At 45.7% G+C, this 18,359-nt stretch overlaps 1 protein-coding gene across 2 annotated transcripts in view; it reads left to right on the top strand.

Moving 5' to 3' along the window:
* The window catches only part of atp2a3 (ATPase sarcoplasmic/endoplasmic reticulum Ca2+ transporting 3), a 46,572-nt gene extending 28,310 nt beyond the window's left edge, over window positions 1-18,262 (top strand). Inside the window, exons 9-22 of one of the 2 annotated variants that reach the window (XM_042091768.1) lie at window positions 1,820-1,908; window positions 3,234-3,336; window positions 5,513-5,644; window positions 7,257-7,373; window positions 7,603-7,821; window positions 8,192-8,527; window positions 10,024-10,244; window positions 10,725-10,927; window positions 11,169-11,254; window positions 12,556-12,689; window positions 13,160-13,277; window positions 13,855-13,972; window positions 14,278-14,310; window positions 14,447-18,262. In XM_042091768.1, coding sequence (XP_041947702.1) covers window positions 1,820-1,908; window positions 3,234-3,336; window positions 5,513-5,644; window positions 7,257-7,373; window positions 7,603-7,821; window positions 8,192-8,527; window positions 10,024-10,244; window positions 10,725-10,927; window positions 11,169-11,254; window positions 12,556-12,689; window positions 13,160-13,277; window positions 13,855-13,972; window positions 14,278-14,282 — 1,881 coding nt within the window. In that variant the 3' untranslated portion in view covers window positions 14,283-14,310; window positions 14,447-18,262. The remainder of the gene's footprint in view (window positions 1-1,819; window positions 1,909-3,233; window positions 3,337-5,512; window positions 5,645-7,256; window positions 7,374-7,602; window positions 7,822-8,191; window positions 8,528-10,023; window positions 10,245-10,724; window positions 10,928-11,168; window positions 11,255-12,555; window positions 12,690-13,159; window positions 13,278-13,854; window positions 13,973-14,277; window positions 14,311-14,446) is intronic. The other variant, XM_042091767.1, reaches the window with a different exon arrangement.
* Window positions 18,263-18,359: the final 97 nt, after the last annotated feature.

The raw sequence follows: 18,359 nt of genomic DNA, 5'->3' as shown, positions 1-18,359 counted from the left end.
TAGCACATGACTAGTGGTTGTTGGGCCTGTTCTAGGATTAGTCTTTTTGGGTGGTCCTCGCTGGTGAGGGATTTGGGTGGTTCTATCTATGCACTGGCACTTTTGTGTCCTCAGATGAACGTAGGCCCAGTCAGGAGATCCGACGCTCACCACACACTTCTTGGTTGAACTCTTCATGTTTTCCATTTCGTTCTCATTAAATAATTTTGCTTGTTCCATCCATTCTGCTCAAAGGCAACTGAAAATATTATCAGACAGAAACACACACACACACACACACACACACACACACAGAAATGTCTAGTGTGTGTGATTAGGGTCTGTGAAAGCAGAACAACTGCCTGGATCATTCTCTGGAAACGTTTTTGTATAAACAGCAGCTTCTCAGGAAACACATCAGAGGGGGAAAGAACTTTCTACTAAACAGCTGCTTCATTAATTCTCCAATCAGCCGTTTTTCTTTGAGATGCACATTAAGATGGTGTGTGCGTGTATGTGCGTTGGCGCGTGCGTGTGTGTGACCTCCTCTGACCGTCTCAGCATTAGTGTCCATTAAACCTCCCTCTTCGAGCATAAGTTTGCTGCGGTTCTAGCACGCCCATGGAAATGAGACTGTTATGGGCATTATGCAGTATGCAGAGAGTCAAGACATGAATACTGATGTGCTCTCTCTCATTTTCCTATCCTTCTCTCTCTCTCTCTTTCTTTCTCTCTCCCCATCATCACTTCCTCTCTCCATTTCTCCAAGACCCCCCCCCCTCTGGTCTTGGTATTTCTTTTTATCATCTCCTGCAAAACTGCACTTCACACCTTCACACATTTCACACCTGTGAAATGACACCCCGTCCCCTCCCTCTCTCCCAAATGACCTCTGATCAGGTCCCTATGACTATCCTCAACTGGACAGCCAGCAGGGGACCGTGAGGTGGCTCTGGCCCAGAGGCGATCAATGTTAGTCCATAGACCGCCCACTCAGGGCCACACATGCTGCTGATGTGACCGACCCTCCTGGAGACAAGTGTCCCTCTAGTCTTTCAAACAGGGAGAATAGTCATGCACCCTGATTAGCAGGGTCTCCTGTCTTTGTCTTGAAAATGACCAATGACCTCTCCTGTGTGTGTGTCACTGTCCATTGCCTCACCACCCTTTTCTTTAAATATATATGTTCTGGAATGGTTTGTGACCATGAGTATGTATTAAATGAAGCCAGCTCATGGCTATATGTCTAGCTTGACTCCGGCCAAGACCAAGATCACAGGGGCCGTGTGTGTGTGTGTGTTGCCGGCAGTGAGTCAGGCACTAGACAACGGGGATAGCTCTGGCCAGGTCAGTAAACTGAGCGACTGTAGATTATCCCACTACACACACACACACTGGAAAAAGCCCTGGTGACATCATGTGGACATTGATTGGCTGTGCTGGGCAGGGAACCCCCTGCTCCTGGTTGGGTGGAGCCGAGAGTCCAACATTCTTTTTTTTTCTTTTCTCTTTTTCATTTCCCTTTTTCTTTCCCATGTTGATAGTGGCCCGTTGAGACCTGTCTCTCTGTTTTTCTATTCCCTCAGTTAATCTCTCTCTCTCTCTCTCTCTCTCTCTCTCTCTCTCTCGCTCTCTTTTTCCCCTTTTCTCTCTCCACTATAAGTATGGAAAGACAAGCAGTCACATGAGATGACATCTTGTTGTGTGCCGTGTCCAAATGTTTGGTCATAGTTTACAATAGTACATTAACTATAGTTACTCGTTTGTTTAAAGCTTAATATAAACAAGTTCTTCACTGGAATCTTTATTTGTTTTGCCCCCTCCCCATCTCTCTCTGCAGATGTTTGTTGTAGAAAAGGTGGAAGGCTCCAGCTGTTCCCTCCATGAGTTCTCCATCAGTGGTTCCACATACGCTCCCGAAGGACAAGTGTGAGTAGTCATACCCTTGTCCACGTCTCAAATGGATCAACAAACAATGTCTCTATGTACACAGCTTGGCCTTCATTTACCCAAACGTCACGCTGATCCATCAGGAAAGCAAACACCCAAAACAAACATTTTGTAACATATGTGTGGCCATTCTTATCTTATTTTATCTTAATACTTGGTAATAATATTCAGTGCTCATACTTACTTACTATTCATTCATTTATTCATCTTTTCAATTAAGAGCAGACTTGACAGCTGTAACATATTGAGTCTCTATGACCGATGTGCAGTATCTTTAGTAAGTAATAACAGTGGTAAACGTTAATGATGTGTGTGGTCTAGTGGTCTAGGGTTCTGTAAGGGGATGTGAGGGCTTGTGTAGGTACCACAGTGGAAAGGCTCCACATCCAGGCTTTTCTTTGACAGTGGAAGCCCAACCCCTCTATTCATCACCTAATTCCATTCCATGTCATTCATAAGCCGCCTTTAAAGAGTCCCTCCATGTCCAAAGCCACCAACCACCTAAGATTTACTGTGCTCCCCCCTCAACGCTTTCCAAAACTCTTTTCAGAGGATTTATTCATAACCATTAAAAAAAATCAGGAACATTCTTCATTTGAGCTAAAATGGGTTCTTGTGAAGTAACACTGTAACACATGTGCCAGTATTGGTTTGCCGTTAATGACTGGGCAGTCAGCATTTGTCTTTCTGCCATAATACACGTTGACCTGCAGCTCGTGTAAGTTGTGTTTGACTCTGGGAGACTGGGTCCTCAGTGCTGAAGCTTGGAGAGCAGACTGCACTCTGCACTTGGTGTGAGTCTAAGGTAGCCTGCGAGTTCTGTCATCACACTCTCGCTCACTTCCTTTTTTAGTAACACTAAAACACTCTTCTTCCGCGCTAACGAGTATGTTTAAAAATGACTCTCAGACATGTGGGCTATGCAGTAACGTGTAATGGATGTCTTTAAGCGTTGTAGTGAGGGGCATGTATTGTCTTGTAAACATTTGTGTCTCTGTAAGCCTAGTGCTAATGACTCATTAAGAGTCTGGTATAGAGTATCTTTGGAAAGGATCTTTTGAAGGGTATACTGCAAACATATTGATGTCTGTAATGGCCTGGTTGTGATCCCCGTAAGAGAGCAGGGGATTGAATAACATGGCCTGGCTTAGGAGGTAGTTGCAAATGTATACATGTGGGACTAGGCAAGTGTGCATGTGGTGCAGTTGACACGGTTGAGTGTGTTTTGTGTGAATGGCTATGGTTTGTGGTTCATCTCTGTCTCCCTCTCTCTCCCTCTGTCTTTCTTCTCTCTGTTCTTGCAGGCTGAAGGGGGATAAGGCAGTGCAATGTGGTGACTATGACGGGCTGCTGGAGCTTGCTACAATCTGCTCCATGTGCAATGACTCCTCACTGGACTACAACGAGGTACTGATTGGTGTGTGTGTGTGTGTGTGTTGTATTTAACAAAAGGCATTTTATCATCATTTTCTTTAATGCCCTACCTCCATGCTTTTACTAGTCATTAACTTTATTTCCTGGTTGGTGGACACTTGTCTGAAGTTTGAAATCATTGGAGTTGCAGTCATCATGGACATCTATGAAGGACAGTTCAGTTCTGATTCTTGATACCTTTCCCATGGCATAATAAACCATCACCACCTTTTTCAGATCAGAAAGATGTAGACGAATTTTAAAAGCCGTTGCTTGAGATTGCATCAGCAACAGGCAACCTGGGAGTCTGTCTGGTTTGGTGTGTGTGTAGATCAGCATGGTGATAGTCACAACAGCCTGCTTTTGCTTTGATCATAAAACAGTGGAAATACTCAAACTCGTTCCTCTCTGCATTGTGGCCACATTCTTTGACTTAATGATGAGGAAACGAGGCAGTGCCGCGTTGATGTGAATGAGAGAGGAGAGGAACAGGGAATTATGAATCATGATTGCAAATTCAATATTGTTCCATTCGTCTGTATTTCAGTAGAATGTAAATGCACTTTTTGACATGGACATCCGAGTGCTTTATGATGAATCCCTAGTGCTTTGTTTCATGGTTCTGTATATCATTAAAGGTAATTAAAAGATTTGTTATCTTATTAGGAAACACTGAACTGCTTAGCACAGGCTGTTGGGTAAAGACTAAAAGGCTAAAATGTTGTCATTTCATTTGCATACTTTAATTCATGTGATTCATGATCCAGACAAAAATGAAGTGTCGTGACCTGCAAGATGAGATGATATTTCAACTTATTGCATTGGCAAGTGCCATCATATCTGGGCTATAGTTTCAGTGTTCATATTATCAGATTAGAGTGCAGAAATGTGATGAAAGTCGTCTTCCTTGAAGCAGCGGAATCTCTTTGCTTCAGCAGTCAGTGTCATTTGAGAGGTGTGTGGGTGTATGAGTGAGCTGAAGTCTGTGCGTTTTGTGTATGCATTTAGCCCTACATACAAGTTTGCATATATTCACAGGATCTGTTCTAAATGCATGCACGCAGACTGGAATGCCTCAGCACTCTCCTGCTTGCATTTGAACACGCATCAACACGTGTGCTGTTCCTCTTGTCTTGATACCTTTTTCTCACTTCCTTGTTATCACCATGGTATCACCATCACTACGCTCTGTGGTTGTCAGGGACAAAGCGAGCAGAATGCAGTTTGGAGTTGTTCTGTAGTCGCATGTGCACACGGGCACCAGGCGCATCATCACGCCACATTAATGCATTGCATTATGGGCTCTTAAATATCATGCCACCAAAAAAAGCGCCCTCGTTGCAAGTGGTTCAAGTGTGGTTGTGTTCGAGGCGATTACACACGATTCACTCTTGAGAAATGATTCACTGTATTTTGGGTGCCTCATCAAAGGGAACTTGTGGTTTTCCACTAGCTTTTAAAAGTGTGCCATAGTAAAAAAAAAAAGTAGAGAGTTGTGAACCATGTGGACTCACCACGAGTCTCTCCCTCTCTCTTCCCGGCAGGCAGAGAAGGGGGTGTTAACCCGACGTGCTACAACCCCACTGGGTCACCCAGCGCTTTGTCCATGCGCCAAAACACCGTAACTCTTTCCACTGGAAAGCTGTCGCTTTCTGGACGTACCGTGCTTGACTCTTGTTTTGGAGGTCGAGAGATGTTTCAGAGCACGGCTTTTTTAACTCTGCCTTCAGGGGGAAAGTGGCTTCGCTTACAAATCTGACCGTGTGAGCCAGTGGTCATGGCACTGGCTCCTCACTCCCTCTGCCATGAGCAAGTCATTTGTGTTATAAACGGAGTCTTTTATGTGATCATCAAAGAACTGACACTACACAAAGCCATTTTTCAACTGGAGTTAATTGAACACGATGCAGTCACCATGTCCACATCATCATTTATGTAACTCTAACTGCTGAGTGTTGTAGCTCCTGACATAAAGCCTCTGCCCACACACTGTTTGAAATGTTCCATGTAGATGTTTGGCATATTATGCCACTTTCGAGCCTCTACAATTGTTATCAAAAGAAGTGGTCAAAATATTGTTTTGCACAATAAAATATTGCACAGTATGGGGTCTGTACAGTGTGTCCATCCATTCTTGCACCAGTTGATTGCTGTTGTTGTGTCCTTCCAGGCCAAAGGTGTGTACGAGAAGGTGGGCGAGGCCACGGAGACTGCCCTGACTACCTTGGTGGAGAAGATGAACGTCTTCAAAACGAATCTGTCCGGACTCAGCAAGGTGGAGCGAGCGGGAGCGTGCAACTCGGTAAGGCAATGCCGGGATTTGATGGACGGCCCGGGGGGCGGGTAAGAGCACGCGGAGCTGATAGAAGCGCTGGATCATTTGAGCGATTGGTGGCCTGTGGAAAAGGGACGCGCGTGTCTCTTCCTTCCTCCTCGTATATCAAACGAGGACTTCATGGCTCCCGTAGCGCATTAGTGCCAGCGAAGCGAGGCTGCGTGCAACTCCATAACTTTTAAAGAGTCTTGGGTGCAAGCTGACGGTTCCAGAATAAGAGCGAGATCTTAAGGCACTGTCTGGCATGTTCTCTTTAGCCGTTTTCTTTATAGGGGCTCTTGGCTGTAAACAATGGTGGGAGAGAGAAGATACTGTAGAAGTCGAGGGTTCAGGAGTAAATGACCAGAAGTTCTGCATTTTTCCACTGCTCTCTCTCTCTCTCTCTCTCTCTCTCTCTCTCTCTCTCTCTCTCTCTCTCTCTCTCTCTCTCTCTCTCTCTCTCTCTCTCTCTCTCTCTCTCTCTCTCTCTCTCTCTCTCTCTTCACAGAAGGACACTCAAATCCCCAGCGCATTAATGACTAGAAAAAGCCCTTTAGCGTCACAAGTTCCCCGGGGCAAAGCATAATATTTAGACAGGCCACGAGTTTATGAAGAGGTTAGCTAAACTTTCCGTCAACCTTCCAGGCTTTCAGCGCCTTGGAAGGACAAGGCGGGGTGGGGTGGGGGGTATTAGGATTTGCTTTTCATTTGAATACATTTGAGGATGAGTTCCGAATGTCATTAATGTGTGTGAGACGACTTCAAGCAGATGTTCAAGTTAAATGCTGGCCCGCTTTTTAATGGCGAGAAACGGAAAGACGAGGCATTTAGCTGAAATAATAGCTTTATGCACTCAGCGTCAGGCCATCCATCAAGTGCTTGCAACAGCAGGGCATGTCGTCTGTTCATGTCAAAAGCGTCTCGTCCTGGGGTTGGGGAGGTGGGGGCTGTTTACCAGACACCCCTGTCTGGTGTCTGGCCCCGAGTCCAATCACTCTCTTTGTCAGGCTCTCCCTGGGTGCAGGTGTCACCTAGTGGCCTGTCGGGGAACTGGCAGACATGCTGGTACATTTCATTCAGGCAGCTTTAGGAGATGTTTATGAATGAAAGCCTTTGCTTAGCAATGCCTCGGTGTAAACAGTGGAATGCATTGAACATTTATAAATATGACTTGATTTTATTTATAGTAGATTTGTTGTAGATCTCTTAAGAGGGCTACAGTGGTGTTGTGTGTACACCCGATAGCTCCCTATTCGGAGTGCTGCCTGGCTGCCTCGTGCCTCGTGGCTGCTGCTGACTGCCAAGCGGAGCCTGGGGTTCGGCAGGCGGGAGAGGCGCCATCCTGATGAAACATTAAAGCCGGCGGGGCTTTAGAAGCCTTCTGCACAGCGGCGCGGTGCAGCGCCTGTTCCGCTCAGCCAGCCAAAGAGCCCTCACCAGACACCTGGACCTGACAGGTGGCCTGGAAAAGGCCTGGAATATGCCTGACTGAAATGATCTCCCATGAGCAGCTGAGACTGACAGTTTCGCCCCCAAGATCGTCCACCAGGCACCTTTTCTTACACTTTTCTTACTTCTCTGTTATTTCTCCTCTCTGTAGGTGATCAGGCAGCTGATGAAAAAGGAGTTCACTCTGGAGTTCTCCCGTGACCGCAAGTCCATGTCGGTGTACTGCAACCCCACTAAGGCTGGCTCTCAGAGCAAGATGTTTGTCAAGGTGCATTATTACAAGGGCCATGAAGGGTGGGACACTTGCCATCACTCGTCTAACATGTTAATTCAAGTACAACGATCATCCCACCCACTTCAGTCCCCATAGTACTCATTTAATCCTACCAATCCTTTTTTGGAGGCCTTTCTGTGGTATACCCACGAGCACAACTCATATGATTCTGTTGAAGACATGAATGTAGATGATCTGACCAGTGCTGTGTGCTGTACGACAGGGGGCTCCGGAGGGCGTGGTTGAGCGATGCCAGTATATGCGTGTGGGCACGACCAAGGTGCCCCTGACCCAGCAGCTGAAGGAGCAGTTGATGGAGACCATCCGTGACTGGGGCTCGGGCCGTGACACCCTGCGCTGCCTGGCACTGGCCACCCGCGACACGCCGCCCCGCAAGGAGGACATGGATCTGGAGAACGCCACCAATTTCGCCCAGTATGAGGTCAGACAGGAGGAGGACATGATTGGGGGGGGGGGGGGGGTGTGGCTGGAGCTGAAGCTTTTGGACCAGCCATAGCTAGATAGTTGGCTACTCATTGCATACATTTCTGACGATTTCTGAGTATGGAATAAGGGTTTGTGGGAATTTTGTGTATAGGTGCATATTGGTTTGTGGATCATGCAAAAGTGGTGTTGTACACAACTGAATGTGTGATAGAATACTGAATACGAAGATAGAATAATGAAGGTTTATTATATAAGTCAACTATGTTTATATCATTGTCAATACCATCGATACATATACGGTCAATACTATCTTATACATATGTGTGTGGTTGGTGTAATGGTTTGAATGTGTGTGTTTTTATCAGTCGGAGCTGACGTTTGTGGGCTGCGTCGGAATGCTGGACCCTCCCAGGAAGGAGGTCATCGGTTCAATAAAGCTGTGTAGCGAGGCCGGCATCCGCGTCATCATGATCACTGGTGACAACAAGGGCACGGCGGTGGCCATCTGCCGGCGCATCGGCATCTTCGGCGAGGACGAGGACGTGAATGGCAAGGCTTACACTGGCCGCGAGTTCGATGACCTGCCGGCCGAGTCTCAACGGGATGCGGTCAAGCGTGCCCGCTGCTTCGCCCGTGTCGAGCCGGCGCACAAGTCCAAGATCGTCGGCTTCTTGCAGTCCTTTGACGAGATCACGGCCATGGTGAGCAGACCAACACACATGTTTTCAATTGCCATGTCTTTTGACGTCAAGTCTGTAATTGTCAGTTGACAATGACTTTTATTCTGATTGATCCCAGGACTACCCAAATGGGTATAATTTGTTTAGATCATATGCTTTTCAATTTCATATGTGATTTAACTACCAAGTATATTTTGCATTAAGTAAATTGACCATGCAAGTCAAGGTCATCACTTTCTTTGACTTTCATTTCCTTGACACTAACAACTTTTGGAACTCCTTACCCTCTAGCACAGTAGGCCATTTGAAACAGCTTCAGTCTGACTCATCAATTGTGAAACGGCATCGACAAAACAAAACAAGTGGCGAACGCTGATCCCAGTCGTTGCATCATTGCACTCTTAGTTTGATTTGAAGAGGAGAAAGACTCTCCTCTTGTGCCACGGGGAGCACAAGCCTGAAGCATCTTATTATGCGAATGAAGGAAAGTGCACCCATTGGCTGCGTGCGTTCACTCGGTAACGGTCATGCATACTCATTGGATGTGGCACGTTGCATCAGTAGTGAGTAGCTACTGTCAGACGGGAGTCTGGGCTCCACATCCCACTGTCCACGCCTCGCCAGCTCTCTGTCCCTCTGGTCCGCCAGAACCCAGACAAGAACCCCCCCCCCTCCCTCCCTTTCCCCTTGAATGTATCAGACTGTGTCATCTCTTGTCCCACATGGCTGTCACAACCCCCCCCCCCCCCACACACACATACACACACACACACACACACACCACCATCCCCTTCCTTGCTTTTGCTGTCAGATGGAAACCGCAGCCTCGTATAGACGGTTGCCTTTGTGTCAGACAGACACTTCACTCAAAGACTCAAAGTGAAGCCCCTGCTTTCTATTTTCCCTCCACTACCCTTTCTCCATTTCTCTGTGATGTTGTTTACAGGCCTTTGTGTGTCATTTCTTGTGTGCTTGCTTGACCCCCGTACCCAGTGCACCGGTAATCCCAAATGAGGTTGTTTTTCTTAAAGTCGGGTCTGACCATGGAAACTGTTCCCTTCAAAGCAGTTCCCCATTGCTGGGGAAATGTTTTGTTGTGACTGGTTCCTTGTGCAACAAGGGGGATTCATCTCCGAATGAAGACGTAAGACAGACGCAGGCATATAAACATCCAGAAGCTGCTCATTCATCTTCTATATGGGCTGTCTCCATGATCAAACGCTTGGTGTTAAATATGGCCATAAATACAGCCCTGCATAGACAGTGCCTCATTAAATGGTGGCGTGCCATTTGTGACACTTACACAATGAAATTCCTACTTTATATTTTAAATATACAAAAATGAATAGCCCATTTAAAAATGGAGATTGGTATAAAAAATCTAATACCAGTTATGCGTACATGTGTATGTACAGTATGTAGGTGCACAGCAGTGGTTCTCAGTCCAGTTTAAGGATGTCTGAAGTCCAGAGAGTGAGAAGTTGCTGATGATGCTTGATGATGCTCCCCCCTCCCAGACTGGTGATGGTGTGAATGACGCCCCGGCTCTGAAGAAGGCCGAGATCGGCATCGCCATGGGCTCCGGCACGGCCGTGGCCAAGTCGGCCTCCGAGATGGTGCTCTCCGACGACAACTTCTCCACCATCGTGGCGGCCGTGGAGGAGGGCAGGGCCATCTACAACAACATGAAGCAGTTCATCCGCTACCTCATCTCCTCCAACGTGGGAGAGGTTGTCTGGTGAGAGGCTCTCCTGTTCCCATTATCGTGGGGGCGGGGTGGGGCCGGGTGTGCACCGGGTTGGGGGGCTTCAGAGGAGTAGGTAGTACTTGTATGTTGAACTTGCTATCAGTCTGTGTTTTTGCAGATAGTTCTGATATGAGGCTTTTAAAGCTGCAGTTTGCAGACTTTGAGAAGAATATGTGGGAAAGGTCACTTTTAATTGGTAGCACAGAAAGGGCTTCTTGTGAGACCAGTTTCAGCACCATGCTCTCTGTTCAAAAACCTGGGAGTTGCACTAAAATGTTTTCCTCACTGTGTTCTCAAAACAAATTATTTCACATCATGAGCCAATCAAAGCCAGGGTGTCAGTCATTCGACTATGATTGGGGCCAGAAGTTGTTTTTATACTCAAACTGGTGCAAAGATTATTAAACTATTCTGACGTGTGTGTGTGTGTGCGCGTTTGTGTGTGCGTGTGTGTGTGCCCTCCAACCACAGCATCTTCCTGACTGCCATCCTGGGCTTGCCTGAGGCCCTGATCCCAGTGCAGCTGCTGTGGGTGAACCTGGTGACGGACGGCCTGCCCGCAACCGCCCTGGGCTTCAACCCTCCTGACCTGGACATCATGGACAAGCCACCCCGCAACCCCAAGGAGCCCCTCATCTCTGGATGGCTCTTCTTCAGATATCTGGCCATCGGAGGTGGGCCCCTACGCACGCGCACACACACACACACACACACACACACACACACACACACACACACACACAGTCTGTCCTCAGAAATACTTGTAATAATGGCTAAAATTTTTGATAATACTAAGGCTGCTGTGTAAAGACAATGAATCATCAGAAGCTTGTAGCTAAGGCTGGTTGAAGATGGAGTAAAGGGAACGATGTTGGTTTCCTCATCCATGTCTCTGGTTCTGATCTCCATGTGTAGGTTACGTTGGCCTGGGGACTGTGGGAGCGGCGACCTGGTGGTACCTGTTTGATGAGGGGGGGCCTCAGGTGTCCTTCTACCAGCTGGTGAGTGGTACACACCTCTACCTGAGAGGTCGCACAGTAGGGTTTTATTCATTAAGACAATAAATATACAATCATGTCTCTTATATAGGCTAGTAGCAAATGTGACCAATAACCAAAGGTCATTAAATGCCACTGTGCTTTCTGGTGCTTAGATAATTGATTGATTGATTGATTGATTGATAGAATGATAGAATGATAGAATGGTAGAATGGTATGGAAGGACAACTCGTCAGAGTTAAAAATTAAATTAGAAATGTTAAATTAGAAATGTCTTCACATAATCACAATCAATTGCAACATAAAATACCTTATTTATCACGACAGACAGACAGACAGTTATTTATTTATTTATTTATTTATTTATTTATTTATTAAATCCACTATGAATGAATGGTGATTGTGAAATGACTGCAGCAGTAAAAGCGGTCAGCCCTGTCTCCGCACACGCGAACATGTAGCTGTAAGCGCTTGGCCAGTGGAATTTCACAAGAGCAGTCGGGAGCCAGTGGGATTAGCCCAAAAAGGAAGCAGGCAGCTGTGTTCCCACATTAGGCTCGCAGCAGCTCGGCCTCAGCCTGAGGTCCGATCTGCGGACCTCTCAAAGGTTAAGGCACTTCCCGTCCACTGAACTCTGCAGAGCATTCATCTTGTTTTTGAACAGCCATACACGGACACACAGTCACACGGACACAAACACACACACACACACACACTCTCACTCTCACACACATACACATTTACACACAAACACACACACTCACACGGACACGCACACTGCGTGTCAGCAGTGTGGTGTGAGGGAATTCATTGTTGATTTCTTTAACGTCTCTTCCTTGGGCAAGAGACTTTGTGATTGTAGTTCAAACAAAAGTGTTTATGTAAGAACCGGAGCGACAGTCTTTGTGTTGTCTGTCCTCTTTGTTCGTTTGTATGTGAGTGCTTGTGTGTGTATACAGGGCAACTATAATCCAGACACAAATATTTGGGCTAATATTGGATGTTCTTTTTTGTGCATCCTTCCTAATTGCAGGGCATTACAAAAATGTGATCATTGTAGTTCCAAAAACTAAAGCCCTACAATATGTGAAGAGAATGGTTCCAAAACAGCATAAATCCATTTTTGAAAACATTAAGTCATGTTATTTAATTGTGTATGTCAGGTAATATCAATAAAATTGCAGTTCTGTTGTTTTGATTGAGTAAAGATACATTAAATAATAATACCCAATTACATTCACTTTACATTCATCCACTACACCCGCCCCCCTCCCCCCCCTTTTCGTCATCCTCCCTGTCTGCAGAGGCACTTCATGCAGTGCACCGAGGACAACCCCATGTTCCAGGGCATTGACTGCGAGGTGTTTGAGTCACGCTACCCCACCACCATGGCCCTCTCCGTGCTGGTCACCATAGAGATGTTCAATGCGCTCAACAGGTGGGCTGGCTCTGCGTCCTTACATGGACTTTGGCAGGGTAGCAGCCAATGAATACAGAGAGAGAGAGAGAGGCCATTTTACACTGAAAATCTCTCCGGTTTGTTTAACAGTCAGGGTTATGATTGTTTGGTTGATGTGAGTTACAATGCCCCACATTGTTTTGTTAGAGTCCTTAGAGTCACGGTTACTAATATTGGTATTGGGTCATATGACTTGACTTGACATTAATATCAAAATTAAAATGAAGAGTTTAACATTAACATTAAGATGTCACTGTAAGGACAAAAGCATCTGCTAAGAACTATAAACATAAGCATCATCTCAGTGGGCAGTTAGCTCATGAAATGGCAAGCTATAATGTCCAGAATGTAAAATGTATTTTCTATGTCTAGGTGAGTGACTGGTCAGTCTGCCTGGAAGTTTGTCTGGCTGTTGTTTTTTCTAATGTGCCCTCTTTCCCCACCTCCAGCCTGTCTGAGAACCAGTCCCTGCTCAGAATGCCCCCATGGGTCAACTTCTGGCTGCTGGGAGCCATCATCCTCTCCCTCTCCCTGCACTTCCTCATCCTCTACGTGGAGCCTCTGCCGGTGAGTAGTGCCCCCTCCCCCCTACCCCTCACCTACCCCAGCTGCCCGTCGACCTTTCTGACTGTCCAGCTCAACCTGTCCAGCACTCCTCCGTCTGTGTGTCTGTTTCTCAGTGTCCCCGTTGTCCTCCTTCCTTGCCATCCCACATTAGTGAGCCCCTGGTCTGTGTCCACTGTCTCCCGGCTACTCCCAGAGCCTGTCTCTGATGTTGTCTGGTCATCTTAAGATCGAGGTTGTTATGGCGCTCTCTCTCCCTAGAGCTGTGGATGTCTGACTGGTCAACGAGGTGTCCAGTTCAGTAGTCCTGTTAAGACTCCAGCTGGTGTACTTCCTCTAGAGTGGCTAGAACACCACAAAAGCCACAAGTGGCTTCAGTCCATTAAACATGAACATGAGTGTGGAGAACGAATATCTGGTTTCCTTGAATTCAATATAGAATTTTAGAACCTTGAATTGTTGTGGAACGGAATCTTATGTTAAAATGCTCAAAAACCAACACCTTTAAGGGTTCACAAACAACACCCTCTAACCATTTTTTTTTCTCTCTCTCTCTCTCTCTCTCTCTCTCTCTCCTCAGCTCATTTTCCAGGTGACCCCGCTACACTGGTCCCAGTGGATCGTGGTGCTGAAGATCTCCATTCCCGTCATCCTGCTGGATGAAGCCCTGAAGTACCTCGCCCGTCACCATTTAGAGGGTACGTGTCCCAGATCCCTGTTTCACCAGAACAGCCTCAGCCAGACACAACTATTTGCTCAATGCATTGGATGTATACCATACAGTATGTTCATATAATACAGGAAACAGGGGTAAGCATTGTTGAGGTCTGAAAACGACTTTGAGACATAATGTTCTTGACCTGTTGCAGCATGCAGGTTTGTTTGTGATATACACGTCATGTCACAAAAGGAATTCATGATGAGATTAAGAATTAAGAATGTTGTTTTTTTTTAACTCTTGAAGGTTCTCTCTCTATCCCTTCTCTCCCTGTTTCCTATACAGCCTAAATCTCTCCTCTCCACCTGTTCTCCAAAGGTATTCCCCCTTTTCTTTCCCTCTTTGCTCTTTCCTTCCTTCTATCCCTCTCTCTGTCCTTTAGTGCTGTCGCTCTCTCGTCATCCTCACGGTGACATGACTGACTTGGCTCTCTGTCTGTCTCTGTCTCTTGCAGGTAATGAGGAGGATAGGTACATGAAGAGTCGGCAGCTGAAATTCTGAGTCAACCCCCCCTCCCCCCCCCCCCCTCTTTTTCCTCCTCCGTGCACCCTCCTCTCCCCAACGCATCCCTATTACTGCATGTCCAACCACCACTAGAGATGAGCAGGGCTGTGTGTGTGTGTGTGTGTGTATGAGAGAGTGAAACTTTGTGTGTGTAAGCAAGCAAGCAAGCAGGCGCATGACCCCTTGTATTTTGGACAGAAAAGGTATGACAAAACATGGTGTTTAGGATTTCTTTGAGGCTTTTAGTTCGTAAGCTTTGGGTCACTTGCTGTATATAGTAGTGCAATAACTGGACCATAGATGTGTGTGTTTTGGGAGGTTGGGTGGGGGTGGGGGGGTCATAGTGAAGGGCCTTGAGGTCAGCATGCAGTGAGGAGGGAGGGGGCAGGGGATTGCTGGGGATGGGAGGAGGTGCGGATGGCGTGGGCGTGGACTGATGATGAACTCTCACGTGGCCACCACCATGGAAAAGACCCAGAGACGTTCCTTTGTTCCCCCTCTATGCCGCCTCACTTCCTGTTCCGTCTGTCCAGAATAGATGGAGTGTCCCCATGACAATCTCTGAGGAACACCACTGTGCTCCACACTGCTAGACAGTGTCATCATGACAGCTTTGTGTGTGTGTGTGTGTGTGTGTGTGTGTGTGTGTGTACATTTGCTTTGTGTGTTTGTGTATGTTTGCAGCACCACCACTTCTGTGGCAAAGCATGTCATTATTATCTTCAAAAACAACCCACTCCTCTCTCTCTCTCTCGTTCTCTATTTTCTGTCTTTCTTTCTCTCTCTCTTTCTCTCTCCCTCCCTTCTTCCCTCTGGCAGTTTCTTTCTTCCTCTTGCCTCTCTTTTGCCTTTATCTCTGTGGGGTTCTTTCCTTGTTTGCTGTAAACCATGCTGACATCAGGCAGCGTGCTTTGAATGTGCCGAGGCAGTTCCGTCTAGCATGCTACTTGCTACCCTCCCCAACCCCGCAACCCCCAATGAGGAAGCAGCACTTTGCTGACTGAACATGCCCGGCATACTGTAAACAACTGTCCCCAAAGTGTGAAATGCTCATTTACACCTCTTTCTACAGACCAGAGGAAACTCAAAAAGTTCTCCAATGTATAAACGGTAAGCCTTCTGAAATAGTCTGATGGATTCCTCCAACAGATGCTCTAAACTGACTAGAAAACATAAAAGGCAACACCAAGATGTCTCTGTGAGTCTATCGAGCTTTCCGCTGTGCTAGACTCCAGCTGGCCTTTTTTTCTCGTTACGATGAGGTACGGCAGAACAACGTCGGTTTAGCGGTTTAACACTTCATTTCCGTTAGTAAAAATGAGCAGTCAGTCCAGTCAGCTGTAACTGATCCCTGGTCTGATGGCATGTAATGGAATCTTCCTATTCTAGTGTATATGCACAGGACAACACTATTCAGGAGCTGCTAGTGTAATTGGATGTAGATTAAAAGGAGCCGCGGAGACAGAGGATGGATGAGGAAGGAGTTAGGTCAGGGCAGCTAGATTTCAACTCTTCACTTGGTGGCAAGACCAAGTTCACCCTGCTCTTGCTCTACTCAGTAAACCAGTATGTCATCAGCGTAACCCCCCCCCCCCACACACACACACACACACACACACACACACACACACACACACACACAGCCACTCACCCAGGAACAGCACTCTTCCTCTCCCCTGCACATCCTAAACTAAACCCAATTCAACGAAGCATGAATGTAACAATATTTGGCCTTGCTGTTTTTGTTTGTTTTTACCATGACATTCTAACCACATTCTGTTATGCCCTGTCGCCATACTCAGGCCAAAGTCATGTTTACTATATAGCCCCAAACCCTCCTCCTGTATGCCCTGTGTTGTACTGATAGACAAATTCCTTTAATGTTTCTGTTTTTTTGATTTGGGATTGTTTTGGGGTCATTTCAGATTGCCACTTGCCTTTTGCTCCCTTAATTTTGGTGAATGTCATTTGGGGCTCTCAGCGCCGGAGCGTAATGTTATGTAGGTTCCTTGCTTTTTCCTTGCCTCCGGGTTATGTAGGGGCATGCCACCACCAGTGCTTTGCGATACAGATGAACGTGGGTATTTCGTTTTTTTTTTTAAAGTAATAATAATTAATAATAATAATGTATTTGACTGAAAGAACCCAGGCGGTTTCGGTTGTTTGTTTTGCTGTTAATATATGGGTATATAAATGTGTGCCCTTGCACTTTGAGGTCTAGTCCAGTATGTTAGAGAAACACCAATATGCCATGCGGACTCGCCACAAGGTCACCATGCTAGGCCAGGAAGTGTGGACATCTAAACGCTAAAGTCGGCACGCTCTGTCGGAGCCATTGGATTATACTCTGTGGCGGCTATCTTAGCTCGATTACAGGGTCACTACCAAACCATAGTTGAGTCAGGCCACTGAAACAACCAGTCACTGTGCATATATGTGTACATGTGGGTGTGTATGTATGTGCATATATGTGTATGTATGTGCATATATGTGTACATGTAGGTGTGTATGTATGTGTACATGTGGGTGTGTATGTATGTTCTCCGCACAATGTCCGGGTGGCTTAGTCTGTTTATTTCTTGATTTTGAGCTGACCAGCAACACATTAGTATCCTGTGAGATGTTTCTCTTCACAACTTCACATTCTTTACCAGTGCACACGTTAAAGCATATCAGGTGCTCAGCTGGTAATTGTGTTGAAGAGGGGGAATAGCCATCAGTTTTTGCATCTCACAGGGAGCTAGTTAGCTATACAAATTGTATTGATATTCATTGAAATATGTTAATATATCATGTACAGTACACCTACAACCCATATTTGGTAACTGTTTAAACATTGTCTGAGCATGGTGAACTGTGGGTTATTTCCTGTGTCATGGCAGTCTAGCATACTGGTGTTAGGAGTAGTCCGAAGTGTGGGATTTTACAGCCTTGTTAATTATTGAACTACTGAATTCTTGAACTCTGTACAGAAAAATAAGATTGCATGGAAACTTGTTACTGTAATTAATAACCTATACAGTATATGATATTTAATTTTTTTTAAAAAGAACTTGCTTAAATGAGACCTATTTACCAACGGCGAAAGAACTGAGTAAAACTGTTTTATTTTTCTTCAAGCACATGACAAACATCTAAGGGTTTTTTGTAGAATAGAGAGATTGTTGTTCATTGTTTCTGTTTGTTTTTATGGTTGCTGGGGGATTTGTGTCTTTTATTTCTACACGGGGGAAAAGAAAATAATGTGTAAAATAAACAGGATCATGAAAAAAATAACAATAATACAATTAATTATAATATTTCAGTGACAAGTAAATTGGTTTGAGAGTGGACTTTCCAAACGAAATATGTCTGGTTTACACAGAGTGCTATCCAGTTCTGGAACTGGGTAATGAAGTTTATTCAAAAATGTGTGTGTATATTGAAGGGCTTGGTGTGGTTTTGGGCTCTAGGAACCATGTGATGCTTGACTGAGATGCCTAATTTTGAGGATTGCCTAGCTGTATATACTTACTGTGGCCTCTACTGCAGTTAACAACCTGACTATTGCACCAGGAAGAGATCAATATGTTGATATGCAGGAGTTCCTTGGCTGTTCCCTGGCTTTGTCTTGTAGAACATAAGCGGGTTGTCTCAGGCAGTGTCTGGAGCCTCAAACTCTCAACTGAGAAATTACCGATTCTCTGTTTTGCCTTGTTAATATTAATTGTGGACACATAATTTTATATATATGAAAGACATTAAATAAAGATTATTTATCTTGTTATTTATGTGGATTTTGCCTTTTTGTCTCATTTATGACTTGTGAATGGCCTATTACAGTGATAGTGGGGCTGTTAAGCTCAACGATCTTGCTTTTTATG

The sequence above is a fragment of the Alosa sapidissima genome, chromosome 5, assembly GCF_018492685.1.
Source record: "Alosa sapidissima isolate fAloSap1 chromosome 5, fAloSap1.pri, whole genome shotgun sequence".
Taxonomy (NCBI): domain Eukaryota; kingdom Metazoa; phylum Chordata; class Actinopteri; order Clupeiformes; family Clupeidae; genus Alosa; species Alosa sapidissima.
The sequence above is the reverse complement of the archived record's forward strand: the minus strand, read 5'-3'. Positions and strand labels throughout refer to the sequence as shown.